The sequence below is a fragment of the Labeo rohita genome, chromosome 2 (genome assembly GCF_022985175.1).
Source record: "Labeo rohita strain BAU-BD-2019 chromosome 2, IGBB_LRoh.1.0, whole genome shotgun sequence".
Classification (NCBI taxonomy): domain Eukaryota; kingdom Metazoa; phylum Chordata; class Actinopteri; order Cypriniformes; family Cyprinidae; genus Labeo; species Labeo rohita.
The window spans coordinates 8,755,536-8,779,971 of NC_066870.1; the positions used below are offsets into that span (position 1 = coordinate 8,755,536).

Sequence of the window (24,436 nt, forward strand, 5' to 3'; positions counted from 1 at the left end):
TTTCAAAATTTTGCTTTTTATTGAACAAGCAAAGCAGCATATTTACACAAATGTATCTGCATTGTACAAATGTTTCATCTGTTTTGGGCATCCCAGTTACTTGCTAACAAATCCTAAAGTGCATTTCACAAGGCCAAATCTTGTTCTTTTATAACTCTTCACATTCTAGGCATTATTCATTTTAGAATTAAATGGTTAAATGCAAGTTTTGCAATTACTCTTCTAAAACTCCTCTTAACTCCTTCTGCTATTAGATACTTCTCAACTGATTTTATTTTGTATCTCTAACTGTTGGTTATAACTGATTTATGGAACTGAGTAGTGCATAGTGAACATAATACACTTTACACGTTTCAAAACAAAATTATGAACGTAATAACACAGTCTGTGCGCTGTGAGATAAAATCCAGCTTCCACACAATTCTGTACCACCAATGGTGATAGAAAATATCTGGTTGAGAGGAAACAGATTTAAAATAATCATCAAATCAAACATCTTTTCAAAATGAAGCGTTTACAAGTCAAACGCAAGTTTAACACTGCTTTGGTGTACATGCATTAGTCAACACCGTAGCATATTAGTCATACAGATTTTATTCCCGCCGCCACTGTTGAGCCTAGTTAGGCAAAACACTGTTGATTATCAGCGGTATGACCTGATGTTGCTTCATACAATGTAGCACTACAAATGTGCTCAGAATCCACTCTAACATAGAGCACGAACACCGTAACCATGAGTGCAGCAAGCCACACCACTAAACTGTCAAAGTCAACACACAAGAGTAAAAAAAAAAACGACAGGGGTACGTAAATGTACTCCTTAAGAACTGTATAAAAGTCCCACTAATCCGCAACATATTTTTGCTTCGTGGTTACACTAACAGGGACTGCTGGCTGAAATGAACTTAAGTGAGAAATGAGATGAAAACCCCTCCACCTACAGCTTCTGCAGATGCCATAAAGGTCTGCCATACACAAGACCTGAAAAGTGCACTTGTAGTACATAAGAAGAACATCAGCGAGGAACAGTCACATACTTGCGAGAGTTCAAGATCATTCGACTCTTTTTTTTTTTTAAGGCTTTCAACCGAGAGTGATCGAGTGCAGAGAAATTTGGCAGAGTGTCAAACTTTGGGATTAAGGAAGATGTGAAGAAGAATGGAAAAATACAGGAATACTGTAACCTCTGGAAAGAATACAATATCAAACAGTCCAAACTTGATAGAAATGGCCAGTTCTTGTAAAAAGTCATGTCATGATTTGCTCACCCAACATTGCTCCAACCAGTATGCCGTTCTTTTCTTCATGGAACAAAATTGCAGTAAATAATAATTAAAGGGATAGTCCACACAAGAATGAAAACTCTGTCATCACGCACTGACCCTCAAGCCATTTCAAACATGACTGACTTTCCTTCCTCTTTCGAACACAAAAGTTGACATTTAAAGTCAATGGGGAAAGAGAAAACTGAAAGTCAGTGAGATCCTATTTTTGGACCCCACTGACTTTCATTGTATGGACAAAATTTTCTGTTGAGTTCTGCATTAGCAAAAAAGTCAAACAGGTTTGGAATGATTTTCATCAGCAATTTTGTAATTTTATGGTGTGTTTTTGGACTTTTGAACTTTCAGTGTACATAGAAGAGCAGGAATGAACATTCTTCAAAGGTTCTCCTTTTAGATATAAAATGGGGGTGAGCAAATGATGACAGAATTTTCACTATTCCTTTGAACACTTGAGCTTTAACACTTACACCCTGTAAGCAGGAAAACGAACACTTTAAAATGTCCTCAATTAACTGAGAAATCAACAGTCCAGGAAAACATATTCCCTTTAGAAAGTAGCATCTTAGAGTGGAAACAATATAGAGTTGTCACTTTGGCTGAAAAGAGAACAGTGGAATAGTGTCTTTATTCCAACATCTGGAGATGATAGTGGACGTTGGCGATGTGCATAGGGGGTTTCAGGGGTGAGAAGATCAGGAGAGAAGGAGGACTCCCCTGATGGGGGCTGTCGCTAGGAGTTTTGCAGAAGCCGTCTATAATGGGGCATGACTTCATGCTCTGGGAGATGCAGGTTGAACTCTAGAGCCACCAGAACGGGGAACTCGAAGGCTATCAGTTCTCGACGGTTCACCCTAAACCTCTCCTCCAGTTTCTGACAAGAAAGTGATCACAAGCTCTCGTTATATAACAGCAATCAAAAACAATCGTTACACAACACAGAAAACATCCCAAAATACAGAGTAATGAGATTTTAAGAATGCTCATTTTGTCTATTTGCAATCCCAGACGCATCATTATAGCTACATTTGAGACCAACTATCAAACTCAAGGACTGTTGAGTAAATAACATTTATTTAGTAGCTATGGTTGCAAGCCCACAATTTGGGATCTTCAAATAAGGAGCTAAAAGAGTCAGTGTACGAAGATAAACTCACATCAATCAGGAGCTTGACTTCGTGTTTCTTCAGGTCTCCTCCGATCTTTGCTGCGAGGAGGACGCAGGCGCCCGCGCAGAGTTTGCGGTTCTGTTTGTTGAGTTTACCCTGGAGCACCAGCTTCTCAAAGTAAACGAACGCCATGGCCACCGTCGACTCCTCATAGCCGCACTCCTCCTGAGCTAGTTTACGGATCTCTCTCTTCAGGCTAGAACACAAAACATAAAGCCACGTACATCAGTTCTCGAGTTACGCAGATGTTATGGAATACTGTAAATATTTTTGAAAAGGCTTGTATGAACTTCTTGTACAAAAGGACAGTGAATAAATCAAAAACAATTTGTTGAAACCCTTGATATCACTCAGTTCATAAACTTTCTGCTTGGCAGCCCATAAGAATTTGAGAGAGGTTTATAAAACCACAATCTGCTTTATTTTTCTGGCAGCAATTTTTGGTGTCCACACTTGCAGCATGTGAATAATTTGGCCACTGGTTTGGTTTGCCTCCAAATTACAACCAATCTTAACTCTGAAAAGTATTAGTGTAAGACCTGTGTTAAGGATTAAATACTGATCGAATAACTGAATTATTTAATTTCCTCACTGCTTTCCAAGGATTGGCAATGTGATTTCAGAAAACAACATTTGGTTGTTTCAGATATTGTAGAATATGTAGAAATTATGTAATATATACATAGCCGTCCAAAAGTTTGGGATCAGTAAGATTTATAATGTTTCTTATGCATCAAGGCTGCATTTATTTGATTAAAAATACAGAAAAAAACAGTAATATTGCAAAAAGTTATTACAATATAAATAATTTTTTTTTATCTTAATACAGTTTAAAATATAATTTATCCATCAGCCGTTAGTCTTAAGTGTCACATGATCCTTCAGAAATCATTTTAATATGCTGATTTATTATTAGAATTATCTATGTTGGCAACAGTTGTGCTGCCAAATATTTTTGCAACCTGTGATACTTTTTTCATGATTTATTGCTGAATAAAAAGTTTAAAAGAACAGCATTTATTCAAAATATAAATTTTCTAACAATGTAAATCTTTAAAGCCAATCAATGTAAAGCATTTTTTCAATTTAACACATCCTTGCTGAAAAAAAAAAAAAATCTTATTAATTTCTTCCCAAAAAAATTTTGAACAATATTGTATAGTTGAGGTCAAAAGTTTTTAGCAGGCTAGTTTAACTGTTCAGGACAAACAAGGGACTCATAAACAACTATCACTAAACAAAAAACAGAGCTGTGGATCATTCAGGTAACAACACAGTATTAAGAATCAAGGGGATGTAAACTTTTGAATGTTGAATTTTTATAAATTCAACTAATATTTTCTCTTGTGGACTATATGTAAACATCTTTCATGTGAAATATCTTATTTAGCATAGTACTAAATAAACAATAACGTGCATTTTGTATAATCCCTCTTATTTTGGTAAAACAACACTTTGCAGATTCTGAAAGGGGCATGTAAACTTTTGACCTCAACTGTATATTGTTAGAAGGACTTCTATTTTAAGTAAATGCTGTTCTTTTAAACTTTCTCTTCACAAAAGAATCCTGAAAAAAAGTGTCACAAGTTCCAAAAAAAAATATTAAGCAGCACAACTATTTTCAGCACTAAAATAATTCAGCATTTTAGAATTATTTCTGAAGGATCATGTGACACTGAATACTGGAGTAATGATGCTGAAAATTCATCTTTGATCCCAGGAATAAAATATATTTTAATGTATATTAAAACAGAAAAAAAAACACGTTATTTTACACCATAATAATATTTCAAATTATTACCTTTTTCTGTGTATTTTTGATCAAATAAACGCAGCCTTGTAAGCGTCTTTAAAAAATATCAAAAATCTTATTAATCCCAAACTTAGTAAAGTGATCTGCTGGAAATTTATTTAAAATATATACATTATTTGACAGGTTTATTTACACATGAAAAAATTTGAAATATTTTATTGATGACTAGGAATATTCTATTCTAACCTCCTAACTTTACACCAAAACCAATTATACCATAAAAAAAGAAGATAAAAAATGAATCCAAAAATGTTTTGCTTAAAAAAACATTTTTCTCAGTAAGTGGCTCTTCAATGACATTCATCATAAATATAAATTGCATATCCGTAATAATAACTATATTTAAAAAAAAGTATTACTTAGCTGTGAAAAAAAACCTGCTGTTGTGATGCAAGGGTTTTGTGTATCACTGCAAAATTTTAATACTTGCAGTTAAAGCATGTAGACTCCGTTCCCAACATAATCATAAGAACAACCAACATTCTTACCTTCTGATCTTGCTCAGTGTTAGACGAATGTGGGGGAACTTCTCCTTAAATGTCTCATTCATGTCCTTCTTGAGATCAGAGGGTTTGACGTACTCTATGACTGTGGTCTGGAAAAAAGTGTGGATATTCATTGAGACTGTCTGTCAAACATACATATGAGTGCACACATATCACATGGGTTTTCCACTGGGTCACTGAAACATTGCCCAGATTCTACGATTTTGTTCTGGAAATGGTTTGCAGATTCGAAATGAGGGTTTTTCTTGGCCATGTTCAGTTGTGCTCCTACAGTTACACTTTAATGCTTACAATAATCTTCTATCTACAATAACTTCCAATTTTTCAACTACAATCATGGAAGGGAAATAATGGATGTTTATGTTGCATGTGCACATTAGATAAAAACACAAATGTCTGGGGCCTTGTTCTTTTATCCTGAAATAATGTTCATGGAAACTGTAAGGCATTCTTGCTGGTAACTTTCCTTCATTGAACACAATAGCGATTGTTACAAGCAGCATTAAATAACCAATAGAAGGAAGGGGAAGGCCGTCTCCTGAACGGTCTGAGTTTTTGAGTTCAAGTACGTGTCTACTACACAATGCAAAAACAAAAACAGAGCTGAATAGGAAATGAACATAGTCTTCTGTTACATAAGCACGATAAAATCACTTTCAGACGCTAGCTGCTATTTGAAAAAGTAATTACAGTTGCCAACAACATAAACAAGGAGGATACAAAAAAGAAAAAATTATGAAGACAAACAAAGGCATAGTGTTTCTTCCAGCGTTTGGAAGTAAGACAAGCATTTTTCAAGGTCACCAGTCTGGTATTTCTGCTATACAAAGTTCATTACTAATTAACTGACAACTAGGGACTCAAGTTCACACTGTAAATGTGTCTGCAACAGTAAACAAAAAAAGTCAAATCACTGAGTGACACAAGTAAAACGACCTGTCTTTTTTAAAAGTACTGCAAAGGAAAGAAAAAGCCCAAACAAGATCTTTGTCTCCCCCTTCTCAGATTTTTTTCTCCTAAGAAAAAGACCCGGGTCACCTCATACGTGTTTCTAGTTTCAGATAAGATTTCAGCTCTCAAACTGTGCTCAGATCTGTTAAGACACCACATGCTGCGATCAAAAGTCAGCCATCCCAATATAAACTTGCTTTTCACATCGAATTCACATTTTCTCAGCTATGTTATCAATATTCTTTTAATATTTCTATACTCAAAATATATGTGACCCTGAACCACAAAACAAGTCGTAAGTAGCACAGGTATATTTGTAGCAATAGTCAACAATACATTGTTTGGGCCAAAACTATCAATTTTTTTCTTTTATGCCAAAAATCATTAGGATATTAAGTAAAGATCATATGCCATGAAGATATTTAGTAAATTTTCTACTGTAAATAAACAAAACTTAATTTTCGATTAGTAATATGCATTACTAGGAACTTAATTTGGACAACTTTAAAAATAGTTTGTAAAACAGTTGTATTTCAGCCAAATATTGTCCTATCCTAACAAATTGTTCTAGCCTAAAAGCTTACTTATTCAGCTTTCAGATGATGCATAAATCTCAATTTTACAAAATTGACCCATATGACTGATTTGGTGGTCCAGGGTCAAATATATTAACATTTGTTTCCATCTTCAAGTCCCAGTTAGTTTTAAGAGAAGAATCTGAAATAAAGATATAAAATAGAAATAAAATTGTATTTTTAGGGCTGTTAAATTAACATTTTACTACAATTTTTAACACATTGCTTTACAGCACTATTTTAATAATAATTAAAACCTGAATTAGACATTAAACATTACACATTACTTTAACAGTAGGTAAAAAAAGACGTGCTGTCAATTTAATCAAGCAAATATTTTCCAGATAATATTTTAATAATCTACTTTGGTTTTGATACAAGTAATATAACATTTATTTTAACTAAACTACATAAATGGGTCATTATACATAAAAATATAGCTCTATTTATATTTTAGGAAAGGGGTTTGTTCATCATATTTGGGCGTCCTTGGAAGCAAAACTTTTGAAATCCCTTATCCTAAGTTAGGAAAGAGCAATTTGCCATTACATACATGCAGATTTTAAACGAATCACTTGTGAATCGGTCTTGTATTGCGCTACGTGATAACTCACCATGTATGAAGGAAAGATGAGCACTCTTTTGTGCTTTCCACATGGCCATTGCGGGTCATCCAGAAGATTGGGGTCGTACTCCCTGAAATCTCCCAGTTCATTCCCTGTGAGAAAAGAGAGGGCAAATAAACAGATTTTACATGCTGAGATCGCTTAGTACTCAAAATATACTACTTAAGAAATATGAGGTAAAAGCAATGTATAAGCTTTTTGTATCAAGAAGTTCATGACCTTGCTGAAGGCAGCTTAATAAATAACACATTATTAAACAGAGGTCTTACCAAAATGCTCATTAAAACCAAACAAGAAGCCCCTTGTCGGGACGTATTAGGGAGATTGAGGGAAAATGAAAGAGCCATGACAAGTTGTTGGCACACGTACCGGTATCAAGGCTACTCTGGTTACTGTTGGCACGTGCCAGGCTGAGGCTGCGGTGGCTGGCATTGCGAGACTGAGAGAAAGACGACGTGGAGTCGATGGTGTTTCGACGACCCAGGACATTGGTTGGATACAGGAACTGTGTGTATGACACTGTCTGTAAAGAGATTTACAGAAACTCAAATACTCATCAAGAAGTAAAAACTAAAGAGAAAGTTTACTAGACACAAAAGTGGCCATAAAATGTACATACATTTGAAAACATTGAATGTAAACACAGATTTTGTAATAAAAAATAAAATAGCATTAAACATTAAACAAATAAAAAAAGAAATCATTTGTACACTCACCTTGCCATCTGCACCCAATTCAACACCTTCCAGACCGATCACCATCTCCTTGGCACTCATGCCACCCGAGGGGTGTCGCTGGCGTCCGCTTTCTGCCTTCACATCCCTGCTGGGGCAAAGAGAACATCTCAGAGTCCCTCCATAGACAGCACTCTGTACTGGCAAACATGCTTAACCTGCTGCTACACCATTTGCCACAATAACCTGCTGTGCTCACTGCTTGGCTATATTATTTTTGAAATTACAAGCAACATTTTAAATTTAAGAGGAAGTAAACAAATTACAATGTACAAACCAAATTCTTAAGCCAAACATTGTTTCTATTATAATTTTTACACACTTACACAATGAACTCTAATGTGATAAATGTTATTTTAAAACATTATTTACGGAATTATATACACATATAAATACTGAATCATAAAATCAGGCTGTGGTACAACATCAAACAAATTCAGTAAAAAATAAATATACAATATTAATGTCTCATGCCCCAAGAATCAAGGTGAATAGATGGATGGATGAATGGTTATTATAGTATATCTAGGTTATTTTCAGGGTCCAGGACTAATCAAATAAATCAATTAGCCTTTCATATGACAGGAGGAATTTGGGGAATTCTTTTCATTTTCTTGCAGGAATGTAAAAAACATTGTTTTTATGATCGCATGTGTTAAATTTCAAACCATTATGACAGGTTCCATTCATGTTATAAGGGTTATTATTGTCAACTAATAGTTAAACAAAGACTAAAACCATGAAATAACTTCAATAAAATAACGAAAATAAGAAATGTTGCCTTGTTAACTAACTGAAATAATATAAGCTTAAGTACTAAAATAAAAAATAAAAAAAAAATACATATGTATTAAAAAATATATATATAAACACTAATAAAAATGACAACAAAACATTGCATGGGTCAAAATGTTTCTTTTATGCCAAAACCATTAGGATATTAATTAAAAATCTATTAAAAATTCCATTAAGGTATTTTGTAAATGTACTACCCTAAATATCAAAACTTAATTTTAAATTTTTAGCATTGCTAAGAACTTCATTTGGACAACTTTAAAGGTGATTTTCTCAATGTTTTGTTCACCCTCTTAGATTCCAGATTTTCAAATAGTTGTAACTCAGCCAAATATTGTCATAATATAGCATACATCAATGGAAAACTTATATATTCAGGTTTCAGATGAAGTATAAATCTCAGTTTCAAAAAAATTGACCCTTATGATGGTTTTGTGGTCCAAGGTCACATATAGCTACAGCATATAGTGTCTACAAAACTGTTAGCAGCACCCAGAAGTTATGTACTAACTGTAACTTCAAAAGTGTTTTAGTCATTCAACAAGTTTTTCTCGTTTATGAAACGTATTCCACTAAATTAATTCTACTAATATAATGTTTTGTTTGCAGTACACTAGAGGATTTAAGGATTATTTGGCATGTGATGATATGAAGCAGAAGTACAAACGACATTATCTAGAGCGTCTGTAAATAATGTTGACATTTTAAATGTTAGACATTTTTCGAAGCATAAAGGATTACCAGAGAGGAGAAACAAAAAACTCACAAAATTAAACACTCAAGTGAAAGACCAACCAACCAGGCAGTATGGCCACTTTCACATGGCAAAAAATAATAATAATGATAATAAAACAGCATAACTAACTTTTTCATGTGCAAAAGCAAAGTCTTATTAGTAGATTACAGACAGAACTTAGCATTAGCAAAGCGTATTTGTGAGATGTTTAGTGATGCATCAATAACCTCAGATCCCATGAGGATAGACAGCAGTTGTAATATGCACAGGAGCCCATCAAACAGCTTGGCGAATGGAAAAGCATTAGGCAAGGACTAATAGGAACAGGTGCCCTTGAGAGTTTTCATATAAATATTTAAAAACAAACCAGATTTTCAAGAGTCCATGGCAACTCCTAGACCCACAGTGTATGAGACATACTCTTGGCTCCTCCCATAGCTAATTATCAGTTTACCTGACTCGTTCCTACATTTTGCTAACATAAACCTTGTGTGTGTTTTAGCGTGTTAGCACTCAATCAGGAATACAGGAGCATCTAACACTCTTTGGCCACTGGTGGCGCTGATGCAAGCAGAACATGCCCATAAACTTGGCACTATATCCAGGACAACCCCACTTAGATTACTCTGTCAATACTGTGTACTTTACTGCCAATCAGCCAACCCAAAACATCAATGAAATAAGTCATGCTGAAATCTTGCCATGGGCAAGTTAAATGCATGAATCAGTTATAAAATACTAAATTCAAGGGGGTCCAAATGTTGGAGACAACACTGAAAACAAAGCAGCATTCAGCATTTATCAGTTAAGCAAATCTGGTTACATTCTAATTGAAATGTCCAAATCAGTTTTTCACCATGTAAACCCTTTGTACAAAAAGTCAAATTTCCTTTCTTCCATTGGAATAACAAATCATGATGGACAACATGGATCAATAAGTGTTGAATTTCATTTCAGCTCTGCTGTCACTGAAACAAAAGATGGACTGGCCAATTTTGACATTCATGTTTATTTTGGAATGCAACTTTAAAAATGTTATGCCAATAATACACTTTCTGAGGAACACTTGTGGACTGAGACTTTTGGACTCCATTGAATTCTTCCATATAGAGTACCATACATTATAATAGAGAGAGGCTTTTATCTCTACAAGGCTTTTATCAACTTTCCATAGTACCTCAATAAATGCAAGTGTAGCCATAAAAAAGGGCGTTTAAATTGTTTTTAAGCTGCCCTTTGTCCAGTTAATATAGTTTCACAATCTGTATTGCAAATTAATTGCATGTTGCTTCTGTTAAACCACTTTTTTGTAGTGAACAGAATCATGAAAAAACAAAACAAAACAAAACAGTGCAACTTCTAACCATTCAGTAGCAATTCATTATTAATAAAAGTATATCAATACAGATGAAGCCGGACTCAAGGTATACACCATTCCCCACAGAATCTAATCTCACATAGTAATAAATCCAGCGACTGAGATTACCTCAAGATGCTATCATTAAAAACAAACCGACAACCTAAGTATCTCCACTCTTATGTTTAAAACCATTTGAATTCTTTAAGCTGAATTTTTACTGTGTAAAGAGAAATTTAAGTAGGCCTCAGCTCTAAAAAGAACAAACTGTTAAAGCTGAATTGTGTAATTTCCATTAGCGTCACTAAATGGAAGGTCAAAAATAACTGTTTTCTAGCAAGTTCCCACCTCAAATGGCTGAGCTATAGATTTTCAAGATACTTAAAGGAGATACTTGTTCACTTCCAGAACAAAAATTTACAGATAATGTATTCACCCCCTTGTCATCCAAGATGTTCATGTCTGTCTTTCTTCAGTCATAAAGAAATTATGTTGTTTGAGGAAAACATTTCAGGATTTCTCTCCATAAAATGGACCTCTATGGTGCCCCCGAGTTCGAACTTCTAAAATGCAGTTTGAATGAAGCTTCAAAGGGCTCTAAATGATCCCAGCCGGGGAAGAAGGGTTTTATTTAGCGAAATGATTGTTATTTTCTAAAAAAAAAAAAAAAAAAAAAAAAACTTTTAACTTCAAACGCTCATCTTGCCTAGCTCTGTGTAAACTCGGTGTATTCCGGTTTATGACAGTTAGGGTATGTCGAAAAACTTCCATCTCATTTTCTTCTTCAACACCAAAATCGTCCTACATGGCTGCAGAAGTATCAACTCAGTGTTTACAAAGTGAACATGCAAAGGTGGCCAAACGACCTTTAAAAAAAAACACTGATGCAAGACGATTTTGAAGTTGGAGACGAACGTTTGAGGTTAAAAAGTATATCATTTGTAAAAGAAGTTTAGAAAATAACTGATCCTTTCACTAGGTAAGACCCTTCTTCCTTGGCTGGGATCATTTAGAGCCCTTTGAAGCTTCATTTAAACTGCATTTTGGAAGTTCAAACTCAGGGGCACAATTGAAGTCCATTATATGGAGAGAAATCCTGGAATGTTTTCCTCAAACAACATAATTTCTTTTATGACTGAAGAAAGACAGACATTAACATCTTGCATGACAAGGGGGTGAGTACATTATCTGAAAATTTTGGTTCTGGAAGTGAACTTCTCCTTTAACACTAGAACTACCGTAATTCTGTAACTACTAGAATGGCCATAGCGGTCATTCTGACCATTTATATAAGACTGAACTGATTGCCATGTCATGTTTACCTTAGAAGCATCTGTTGAAGTTTTAAAATAAAGAAATGTTGTCATATTTTATGAAGTCATCACCCTAAAAAATATTATCCTTTTTGTAATATAGCCTATAACTGTGTAAGAGCTACTAGACCGCTCCCGAATAAATAACAGCAGTTGTCGAATTGGAGGGGTCCACCTGGCTTTTTTTTTTATGAAGGGGAATTTTAGCTTGGCAACAGAATATAAAAACAACTAGAAGAAAAGCTGCTAGGCAACAGAGACGTGCATTTTCAAACGCGGGAAAAAGTCGCAAAATTTGAAATTATACGAAACGCTTTGGCCATTCAAGGTAGAAATACTAAGAACTCTTTTGTATTTTGTATTTTGTACTTTTAATAAAATTACATTATTAGTATGAAACATTTAAGAAAAGTCAAGGAATTATAGTTATGTGGGTTTCATTTCTACAAAGTAATTACATTGCAAAATGTAAAAATGGTCAAAACAGTGTTTGAAAGCACCACAACAGAGCTTCCACATTTTTAGATGAATAAACCTACACTTAAAGTTGTCTCAAAATATTACAGAAACAAATCACTAGCTTCAGCTTTAAACATTGGGAAAGCAGGCAATGCCAAGGCCTAAGGCGTAGGTAAGAAAAACGTCCCATTAGAAGTTAGATATTAAGGCAGATGAAAAGTTTTGTTAAATATCAAAGAAAATAGCTGTACAGCTGCAGATCCAGGATGTAAAAAAGCCTGTTCTAGAAAAAAAAAAAATTGAAAAAAGCAGCAAAGCTAAGGGTGAGGTCTACATAAAGCATGCCCAAGCTTGTTGGTCAGTCTCTCTGAATTGAAATTACACACCTACTACCAAAAATCTGGAAAACTGAAATGATGCATGAAAAACTTATTCAAAATGATCTGTGCATACAGTCTAAAAACTACTGAATAAATGAGAGCACTATATGAAAAAATCCTAATAGAAAGTGAATATACTTTGTGTAAAATATGATTTTTTTTTTGGACCCATTCATAATGTCCAAGGGGAAAAAAAAAATGGGAGGATGGGAAAAGTGAAGGGATAAAAAAAAGGATGGTAATGAAAATAAGATTCACATGCTGAAGAATACATACCCTGTTTGGCTACAATCTCGATAGGGCAGGACAGAAAAAACACTATAGAAGGATCTTCTGCCACTGATAAGGACTATCCTATAAAGACAAAATAATACATGAACTAATTGAAGTGAACTCTGTCAATATAGAGGTCAGGACCACAGGCAAAGGTGAAGAGACACACAGTAAATAACTGATATGTAATAGTATGTCATATATTGTGGGAATGTATCTGAAAGAATATGCAACAAAGATAAGAAAACAAAAAGAAAGGCAAACGGCCTGTAAAAACAATCTTTGAAGTAAATTAAAACCTGACCGGAAACTGAACGCGTTTACAAATAAACAAAGGACTTAAGAACGTAATATTCAACCAAGGCTTTTCAAGTTCTTATATTTCTTTCAAAAGTTCAACAACTGCTATTAACTGATCTAAAGCACAAAATAAAATATATGTGGATCAAAGCACAGCCATTTTTTATGCCCTCTGACACATCAAACACTGCAGTTAGCTTTACAAAACAAATGTCAGTGACTTCATTTGAAGACTACAAATGTGTATACTTTATGGATTTTCTCAAAAGCCTAACGGAAAAACGATGCTGGTCACGACCTGTTGTTTTCCAACGCACCCATTCAGATAAAAGAGAGCATCTGTCTAACACCCTATAATCAATTATAAAAAAAAGAAAAAGGAAAAAAAAAGAGAAAAATACTAATAACATGCCTCAAATGTTTGGGTTTTAGCGAACGTCTGCTCCTACTATCAATTTAAAAGACCAGAGGGTCAGTTAGGGATAAAAATATCACAAACAAACACACACACACTAATGAACATCTGCATGAAAGTAACGAAAAACACCCTTTTCTTTTCCAGGTTCTACAACTTCAAGTGGTCTTGTTTTTTAAAAAGAAACAAAAAGAAAATGACATTACAAAATTTTGCAATATGCATGACTATCCTGTGAAAATTTCATCAAAAAAAATTTTGCAAAATAATTTTAAAATTTGAGAACCAAGAAAAAAAAAAATCTATTAATGAATTTAGGGGGAGTCTTTTGCTGAAACACTTGATGTGTGGGTGCTGTTCTCTGCGAGATGTCTGTGTGTAGGCTGTTGGGTAGATGTGAGCATACCTTCCATTGCGCATATCATGTTGTCTCATGTTTTTGATGAAGTGGACCTTCTTGAAACTCTTTGGTCGGGGTGAACCAGACAAAGTTCGGCATCTAGATTAAAATAAGCAGCAACAACACCGTCCATTAAGGAAACAATCACTGATTGTCTTATAGAAAATCAGCAAATCTGCAAAATATTAAATTTTATGACTATAAAGTATGAGGTAACTGAGATATTCTAAACATTAACATTATGATTGTCTATTGTGAAAAGTGCTATAGAAATCAATTTGATTTCACTTTAGACCTCATGTTTTTCTTACTTACTGCTAGTGTTTTTTACTCTCAACAATTTATTTACAAGCTTATAGTAAACTTTTAGTACACCACAATATGTGTGAAGAGACTAGTCTTGTTATAGAGTAAATAAGACAATTGTGTTAAAGATAAACTATGTGCAAAATCAAACTGAACAGCACTACATTTACTTTTAATACATCACTTTAAAACTAAAAAGGTTTACACAATGTTAACTTAAGGGACAATTAGATGGGTTACCCAAACAATAATTTACCACAATCTGTCAGAATCACACATGTACCAAATAACGCCTTTGGCCGGTAAAAGCTTTGCACAAAACAATTATGGTCCTATTGGTAATACCTGCGTAGAGGGGCATTCTCCTCAATATCCTCCAGAGTCTCCAGTGAGGAACGCTGGGATATTAGTCTCCGCCTGCAAATTAACAAAAAATAAGGTAAGATTTTGTCACAGTCATATAAGTAGTAAGTTCACATTTTCATAAATTCCTTGAACACCATAAAATTCTTTTAATGGAAACGGGAATGTTGCAACCTGAATGTCAGTCTGAATGTCAATCTTACATGTGCAATGGCCAACACACTTGCTCAACAATTAATCAAGTTTTTAACCATAATAGGCTTATGCACAAAAATAGCAACTGCTGCATTTCGCACACCACCTATTGAGTCAAACATATAACCAACTTATTACGATTTAGCATGTTGCCAAACAAAGCTTAACTGAGCGCACAGCACTGTGAGCTTTAGAGCATTACTTCAAACTCAGGTTAAAGTTTCCCATCAATACCAAACCTGTTGCAGCACAAGTGTTCGACTTTGTTATTTTCCTGATGTAATATGAGATCACACACAGAATGTTCCAGAAACAAGCCCCTGTAAGAGGATAAGTCACGGCTCCAGCACAGATTTCAGTTACACTTTCACATAACACATTCCTTCTCACAGGCTGAGGTAATAGCGAACATCTACAGTATTAGTCTGCTGAAAAGGTACAACACACCAGGGAGACTGAGGAAAAAGCCTCATAAGCAACACTTGTTTCTATTTCAAGACTTTATCATAAGCTGTTTTTCCTCTAAGCTCACACACTCTGAGCTCAAGTTCTTCATATTTGCTTTTCAAAAGCAGGGAGCAGTGCTGAAAAGCAGGTCAAGCATGGCCTTGTTGCAAAGACCTGTATCTGTGGAAACGTGGGCTGAAGAATGCTTGTATTCCTGCCAAATAAGCTCTGAAATCAGACCAATAACAGACACCTGATAAGAGCGTGACCACTGCAAATGTACACTGTGTGTAATGTTCATTCAAGCTCATTCGTCTTTCCATTCAACTAAAGCCATCTTTGTTTATATAGTGCTTTTTACAATACAGATTGTTTTGAAGCAGTTTTACAGTCATATAAAGTGAAATAATGATTCAGTGATGCAAACAAAATTAAATTCTGCTGTAAAGCAGCTCTAATAAGACAACCATGAACAGTTCATCAGTTTATCCAGTTAAAATCAGTTCATTGTTGATTCAGTTTGGTTCAATAAGTGTAAAGCTCATAAATTCTTGAAATTCTGAATATAATTCATCTATAAAGCAGCTCTGGTGAAAACAGTGATGTCATCCTCCAGCTCAGGTCACTTATTCAAAAGTGTAATCAACATGCAATCAAGTAAATTATATTGCCAAATATAATACAACAAAAGGGTTAGTTCACCCAAAAATGAAAATTCTACCATTAATTACTCACCCTTTAAGATATTTTTGAAGAAATCAGTGATTCAATCGTAATTTTATGAAGCTATGAGAATACTTTCTGTGTGCAAAGAAAACAATAATTAGTCTTTATTCATCAATCCTTCTCCTCTGCGTCAGCTTAGTGCCATTTTGGAGAGTTTCACGATGTATATGCACGCTTTCCTCACACGTAAACAGCGCATGCTGCTGTCGTAGAACACACGTGTGCCGTGCTTTATTTACGTTTAGAGGAAAGTGTGCACATGCGTCATGATCATAAGTTTTCGTTTGGTGGGGTAAAAAGTTTTTTGGCGAGTTTCCCTGGTAAAATTTGCATTCCAGGGGATAAATATCATGTTTTTGGGGTCGCTTCAACCCGCGGACATGAGAAACAACCCGCGGCAGTGATGAAGTAGACCAATTCCGCGGGAAAACTGTGCACTTGGTAACCTTGGCTGACGCAGAGAAGAAGAACTGTTGAAGTCATTATTTTAGTTCTCTTTGCGCACAAAAAGTATTCTCATAGCTTCATAAAATTACGACTGAATCACTGATTTCTTCAAAAATATCTTAAAGGGTGAGTAATTAATGACAGAATTTTCATATCATTATCTTAATTTGTGTTCCGAAGACGAATGAAGGTCTTACAGGTTTGGAACAATATGAGTAATTACTGACAGAATTTTAATTTTTTGGTGAACACTTTTTTTTGGTGAAGTCCCCCCATCTTCGCAGTAGTGCTGTTTTGAATTCATTGCTTGAATGCATTCACTTACTGGCTCCTTGGACTGAACAATTTCTAGAAGGTTACTCGCATATAAAAACTCGCATATTTTGCTGATTATTGCTGCTGAAAATGGTCAGTTATTGTCATGGTTTGGGCTGTACTAATCAGTCGGACTGGGAAAAACATCTGGAGTACTATAGACTGCAAACATTACAACAAATCAAGGAGAAGAGTGCAAAACCTGTCTGAGGAACAAAAGATGTTTGTGGTTGGCTAAACTGAACCAGGATTTCCAGGGCAAGAATCTTGACAACATTCGTGTTTGTTCTTATCATTTCCAGTCAGGTAGTTAAATATTAGGCTAATATCTTAATTATACTGCTCGTACATATGTCTACCACCGATTAACTTTTGTTTGTCAAAATATTGTGCTCTTTCCTGCTTACTAAGTCCTTTTCTTTATGATTTAGAAGCTTCCATAAATTTTTTCCATGGTTTAGACAGCATAAATTAGCAGACCAACGTATTCAGTAGTACATCAACCATGCAACCCATGCTATTGTCTACATCCGAGTATCAGCAATATGGTTGCATATCCAGGTAACTGACCAAATTGTGACGCAAGTCCAAACCCTCTATAGTCATGTAGATAAACTGAATTAAAGGCACCAAAAAAAGCAATTGCCCTAACAGTGTGGGTAAAGACACTGCAAGAATTAATTAATTTATTTATTTACCACTCTGTGGGCCACCCCTGATATGCACTGGCACCCCACACTTTGAAAACCCCTGCTCTAGTTGGTAAGACGCCTGAGTCTTCTGTGCATTTCTTAGTATCACCCTGGGCAATGACAGTCACATGATCACCATAGCAAGAGGTGGAATGATCATAAGCACCTGACTGTAATTAATGCTTATCAGAGGATAAGGCACAAGGTGCATCAACATATCTGTAAGGTGAGCCTCAACTCCCACAGGATGTTTATGTCTTTCACAGTCTGTCCCAGGAAGAAACAAAACACTGTTGGTTTTGTGTAATTCTTCATGAACAACTTGGCTCAAAACATACTCTTATGTTCATACTAGATTGCAATGCTTCAAGCTATAAAAGCTCGATTTTGTGTGTTGTTGTGTTCCAGGATTGCTGCAAGAGGGAGCTACAGTAGGAGCGTCGCAATTAGTACGTGCGAATAGTGTGTTCACATGCTGAATAATGTAATGAGGCATGGTGCACTACAGGTGCAAAAAGAAAAGAATATCACACACTTTATGCACTCAAGTCACAGCTTCCTTAATTAAATTTAGATTATATAGAGTCATTGGTTAGTGCTCAGTGTCTAGTACATCATTTGGGATGAAACCAATTTTCCTTTTCAGTTCAACAACTGTCAAATTAGTAAAATATCAGCAAGTTAAGCTACTTATCTAAGTACTTGCACACTTTCATTTTTCTGCCCTTACTGTGTTCTTTAGTTACAAAAACACTACGTTTAATTTTGCTCCTACAGAAAGGAATTTTGAAAACAACAAAAGTTTATGACCCCTTAAATTATTTTAAGAACATCTCAATTTCAAAATCTGTCTCAAACTTTGATGTGACAAGAATGAATGAAAAACAGAGCTGTGTGTTCTGGGTGATTACGCTTTACACCAGAAAACAATGGTCATGACCAGACCAAACTAAATTACCTCAGTCAAAACATCAATACACAACACATCAAGGCTATAGCAAAGACATTTTTTCTCACAGTTTATCTATACCAGGAATAACAAGCATCATCTACTGATAGTCAAAGTACAGAAATTGTTGTATTGGGTCTTTACCATGCAAAGAGCAGCTTTCTAAACATGAGAGGTCATGAACTTGGCTCGTAACAGCAGCAAAATCTCACTTTGTGCCATTTTCCGTCCTACTGATGAATCCACATACATCCCATCCTTTATTCTAGCCACATCTGCTTGCTATTACACAACATTTCCTTTACCTCAATCCTTAAAATACCCCTGTTCATTGTTTTAAGTAGCCAGTGGGATCTAATCCTGTAAAAGTCCTTTGTTCCTGAAAACTCTCAGGATAAATACACAGCAACAAGCCACAGCAGACCTTTTTTTTTAATCAGGTCTTGGCAAGAATTTGCCTGGTTGCAATTCCCACCACATCCGATACTAGTTTTAAGGTTTGGTTTAAAACCTTATCCTGACTTCGTTTATTTCACTGGAAAAAAATGTCAGCGTAATATCTCAGCAATGCCAGCTAACCGCATAATACAATGGAAAAAGGACACGGTCCATCCAAAACCTGGCTTGTTTCAATGGTTATGAAACATATCCAGTAATGAATCTGGAGGAAATATTAATGTTTTGTTAAGAATAAATAAGGTAAAAAGCTTAAAAATATATCAAAATATGCAGAAAATAAAAAACATGGATATTTTGGACAAAGTACATCATAAAATTAATGTTCACGGTTGTTTTTTTTCTCTCTCCCTGTCCCATACTCTAAAATGAATTTACAGTGTATTCCTGTCTATTGGTTGCTTTACTTTTAACAGTAACTTTTACAGTATTTTACTTGCTACTAAAAATTACCTTACAAATATTTTAATATTATATTATTTGGTGCCATTTTGCTGTCATGAGAAATGTTTAAAGTTCATTTTTGTTTATCTGAAATTATGCCTGTTGATTAAGATCAATCTTTAAAACAACATTTTTTTTATCCAAGTCTTGTAACAAATTGTGTTCTGAAACACTGTTACACCAGCTAGGATAAAAATATATATATTTTTTTTAAATAATGTCCACGTTCCCAACCAAAGGCTGCAGGACACATTTAACACTTATTTTACATAAAAATATGTGATATAGTTGCTTTTTCCACTGCAGTAAAACGAAATGCAGTATTCTACTGTAAATTACAGCTAAACCCTGGCAATTTTTAGAGCCCTCTACTTAGTTGTCTTGGAGGACATTTTCAATTGTGAGGCAAGATTAAAGTACCAGATGTATAGTCACCCATTAAAGCCCAGGCATTACATAACACCACACTTTTCACATAGTTAGACCTGACAGGGTTGCAATAATGCTTTTGTCTGGGCTGCCCAATCAAGGCAGACTGTAGCTTAACAGAAGGCCCTGAAGAACAGGATCATATAGGGTGTGTGTGTGTACATGTTGTTTTTGGAGTTATGTGCCAGCACATGAGAGACAGAACTGCACTGCACAGTCTCTCTTCACAGGCTGCTCTTGGCAGTGCATCTAAAGGTTTTGGTCTTCCTGGTGGAAAGTGGCAGCCCATGCAGGAGGGGGTCTGGGAGAGGAAGTGGAGGTCAGAGGCAGGGAGTGGAGGAAGGGGAGGAATGGAGTCAGGGCAGAGACTGGGCATCCTGCCTGGAACCTGTGTTTGTTTCTAGCAGCTGCCCATTTAGAACAAGTCCCACACTGTTTAAAGCTCAAGTATGTAATGTTAAAATACTTTCTCCTATCTGAACTTAATATGCAGTGATGACTATTTAAAAAAAAAAAAAAAAAAAAAAACGGTAAAAAAACACCTTAAAAATAAGGTAGCAAAATTTTAGCTTTTACAGATTAAATTTACAGTTTAAAAAACATATTTCATTAACTAACATAATGTTAATATACCAATCTACCAAAAGACTAAAATAGTTCTGTACCTTTATATTTACAAATACACAAGTGATGATAAAAAGGCCACATGTAAAATCAAAGTACCTCAAAAGTAGCTTTTCCACAAGCTGAGGTAAATAATACATTGACGATACGCAGTGTCATGAACACAAATACAAAACCTCTATCGTGGTAACACATATAACACTATGTTAATGCAATAAACATTGATTTAACAACTTTAGTTGTAACATAAAGCCCTAATGTACATAACTGAGAATAAAAAAATAAAAAAAAGTAATGTCCCATGAGATTTATTGCAGTTTTTCATCATATACAGTAAGGAAACATTAACCAATTAAGCTTAAAATAAAAGTATCTATCTGAACTTTACTTTTATTCATTGCAATCTTTTTCTTTCAATTGCCCCGATATCGGAAGATTAATTTAGACATATTACATTTGTCTGGAGTCAAACCAGTTCATTTAGATGTTAGGACATTTTTGACCCATCTCTGAGTACCCTGCACAACTAAACCAACAAGGAGACACATAATAATTACTGTGAAATGAAGCAAGAATTAGGTTTCAGGTCAGTCCAGTGCCTGTCAGCACCACAGTGAGGCACTAACAATTACTGTCATGAGAAAACAACTGTGTGCAACATATTTTTTCTGTAATACATTGCAGGTCCATTTTGATTCCCTCTTTTCCTAACAAACAGAAAACCACCTACATTCACAAAAACATTCCCACGTCTCTCTGGCTCCAAAACAAAGCAACTGAACAAAGGACATCCAACATGCATGCATGGCCTCTAGAGTTTCATATTACAGCACGTTCATATGTTCACATTAAAGCACTCCAAGCAGGTGCAGAAGATGTGTGTGTGTGTGTTTGTGTGTGTGTGTCTGTGTGTGTGTGTCTGTGTGTGCGTGTGTGTGTGTGTTTGTGATACATGCTAGAAAGAGAAAGTAAAAGATACTGTAACCCGAACGTTAATGACTGTAGATTTGGTTGTGCTTTGCATGCCTCTACAACAGTTAGGGCAACAGACACCAATGATGTGGCTGTTTGGCTGAGATTGAAATGTTGTGGTTATGTTGGTTGGAACTGAAACTAACGTGCCTGGCAGACACTTCAGTATTGCCACCTGCTCATCTCCGATTAGACACAGTTGTCACTATGACCATGCTAAATATATGATCCTGGTGCTTTGGAGATACCGGCTGATGTGTGTTTTTCTACAGAGGGCATGTAAGGGCCATATTAGTGGATTGTCACATCTCAACAAGTCTGAATATGAGGAAAAATATTTTTAAAATGCTGTCAAGGAATTTTTGATTAATCAAAAACCATTAGTTGTTAGAATGTTTACACATTAGGTAAAGTTAAAAAAAATCACCCATGCAAACTGTGCCATCAGCAGCATCCACAGAATGCAGGTCACTTAGGATATTAATGAATGAATGATGAACTAAAGTTCATCAATTTTTTGTTTTTTTCAGGGATTGTGTTTAATGTGTCTAATGGGGCCATTAGTTCAATGGCAGTTAATCTCCTATTTCAAAAAAGTCTAGGTAATCCCTCATTTCACAGCTTCTATAATGTGTATTCCTCTAAGAATCCCACTTCAGCAGCAATATTGTGAAACACTTTTGCAATACAACATGAAAACAAACAGTACACTGTATCAAACAATTTAACAATTGAATTAAAGACAGCTAATGGGACCAATTACTGTACACAAACATTGTGATGTACAGTATTTCTGTGTACTGTCTGGATTCCATCTGTGATCATGTTACAGTGTAAATGTTAGTACTTTGCTGGTGTATTACTATTTTACATAATTACATTTATATTAAATACATTAAATATTAACCCAAATTGCACTTATTTTAAAGAAAGATAATACTAGTTTATTTCTCACACGAGTGAAAGAAAAGTTTGTTAAAACACCTGATTCTGATTAAATTCTGATTAAAATGTATTTGGACAGACCCTTCATGGTGGTAAATGTTAGTGGAACATACACCTGGGGTCACTAAGGTAAAATGTAAGAGAACTTGAGAAATGATTTCACACATCTTCTAAAAATCACCTCTACATTAGCTGATTACAAGTACTTATTATATTATTATTATTTTTTATTGCAAAAAACATAATTGTCTGGTATTTTTTGGTGAGTTCAAACACACATTCATACATACATACATAAATTACTTGTAAAATTACTCAGCTTATAAATTACTTTGTAAAATACATATTTGCAAAAATTAGTTATTTATAGAATCATTTATTTTTTATATGGCACTTGGTTTTATATGTTACAAATTATTTATGCACCTTCATATGAATGCAATCCATAATGTGAGCTCAATTGAATGCATTACATTTGTGGGTGAATTTGCATATGTAGGTAGTGAATAACACATGAACTTGCATGTTAATAATTCGTAGAGCACCTTACTATATTACTGTTGTAATTAATGACCTGTCCTCATCTCAGTGCATAAGGTTACCTGGATCTTTGCAGTTCCAGGGCAGAGTTGGCTATCTGCCCTCCCTCTAGACAGCAGTAGTTCTGGCTGGACTGCCTGGAGTAGGACACAGGCAGGATTCCCTGAGTGTACGTCTGGAGTCTCCCTCTCGTAGCCGGTGGAACTGCTGAAAAGGGGGAGCTGAACACGGACTGGAGCACCTGAGAGCCGCACACATCCCCCTCCGCATCCGCTCCGCATGCTGGAGGAGGAGGAGGAGGAGCAGCAGCGGCGGCGGCCGCGCTGGGACCCGTGATCCCAGCCATGAAACCAGCAGCTCGGGCACTGCTGAGAGCCTGGTTCGCTGCTGCGGCCAATGCCTGCTGGCCCATTGCAGAAACCAGGCTCTGTCTAGTCCTCGAGCTGTCCTCATCCTCGGTCTGATTCTCCCCGTCATCCTGCACAGGTCGTCCGTCCAAAGAGATGTTGCTGAGGAATGAGAGTGCAGCTTGTCTCCGTCGTGGATCTATTACGCGCTTCCGTGTGTGCTCCAGACTGGAGTGCTTCATCTGCAGCGCGCTCGCCATTAGCCGTGGGATAGCGCGTGTTTGTCAACGGAGAGGGTTCATAGTGATTGTTTGGATATGGGGTGAGATTGGTGGTCAAAGCGCCATGGCGTTGGCTTTTAAGTGCCTGCTGTGTTTTACTGTGTGTACAGAAAAGCTGGGTCACGTGTGTGCAGTATTGTGGCAGCAGGAGCTTTAGTCTGACCAATGGGGATTCATGAGAACAAGGCGGTGTTCCAAAACACAGCGAGCCGCCTAACTAGATAGCATGTTTAGCGCTGTTGGAATTGAGTTCAAAATCCTAGACAGCACTTTTGAGAGTGGTTTAAGTTCATTGAGCTGAACGGTTTTTTGAGCACGCCCTCGATGCTAAAAATGCTATCTACGTTAGGCGGCTCAGTACGTTTTGAAACACGCCCTGCGTGTTTTTCCCCTTGCCTTCATTTTTGTTCCGCCCTTCTGGGCTACTTGGACAGGACATTAAAAATTACATAAAAAAGTAAACATTTCAGGGACGAACAGTCCGAGGTAGCACGAGATCTTGATGCCCTTTTAGATATCGTTATTGTATGTTCAAATAACATTTCACTTCACCTCAAACAACTGGGAATAGACTTGCTCCCTTCTTAACACTTTTAAACATTTAATAAGTATTGAATTTTACATTGGTATTTTTACATAACTGTGTACCCTTGCTTAAGTGTATCTTTATATGCAATTCTATAATTCATTCCATTGTCTTTGAAAAAGGGTTAAAGTAGAATGTACTGACGAAATGTACTGATTCATGGTAAGCAAAGATATACTTTTCTGTCATTTCTATTAAAATGTGTATGTCATTGTCATGTATAGGCCTATATATTTGTAATGATGAAGTTGTTTAGTAATATATTAACTTTAAATGTAATATCATAG

The 24,436-nt window shown here is 35.6% G+C and overlaps 1 protein-coding gene across 2 annotated transcripts; it reads right to left on the reverse strand.

The window, feature by feature from the left end:
• Window positions 1-23,758, reverse strand: cables1 (Cdk5 and Abl enzyme substrate 1). 2 transcript variants are annotated; one of them, XM_051136126.1, is made up of 10 exons: window positions 22,998-23,758; window positions 14,737-14,808; window positions 14,092-14,184; window positions 12,974-13,051; window positions 7,640-7,745; window positions 7,293-7,446; window positions 6,912-7,015; window positions 4,754-4,860; window positions 2,441-2,648; window positions 1-2,157 (listed from the first exon to the last, which is right to left on the reverse strand). In XM_051136126.1, exons 1-10 carry the CDS (start codon window positions 23,540-23,542, stop codon window positions 2,017-2,019), a joined length of 1,608 nt encoding a protein of 535 aa, XP_050992083.1. In that variant the 5' UTR covers window positions 23,543-23,758; the 3' UTR covers window positions 1-2,016. The 2 variants fall into 2 exon arrangements, with proteins under 2 accessions (XP_050992083.1, XP_050992089.1); XM_051136132.1 differs by lacking the exon at window positions 12,974-13,051 and having other exon boundaries at window positions 22,998-23,755.
• Between the last annotated feature and the right edge of the window lie 678 nt (window positions 23,759-24,436).

Coding starts and splice junctions, on each gene's coding strand:
- cables1 (XM_051136126.1), bottom strand. CDS start 23,542: ATGGCGAGCGCGCTGCAGATGAAGCACTCCAGTCTGGAGCACACACGG. Junction 14,809..22,997: donor CTGGAACTGCAAAGATCCAG/GTAACCTTATGC, acceptor GTTAATTTGCAG/GCGGAGACTAATATCCCAGC. Junction 7,447..7,639: donor AATTGGGTGCAGATGGCAAG/GTGAGTGTACAA, acceptor ATCTCTTTACAG/ACAGTGTCATACACACAGTT.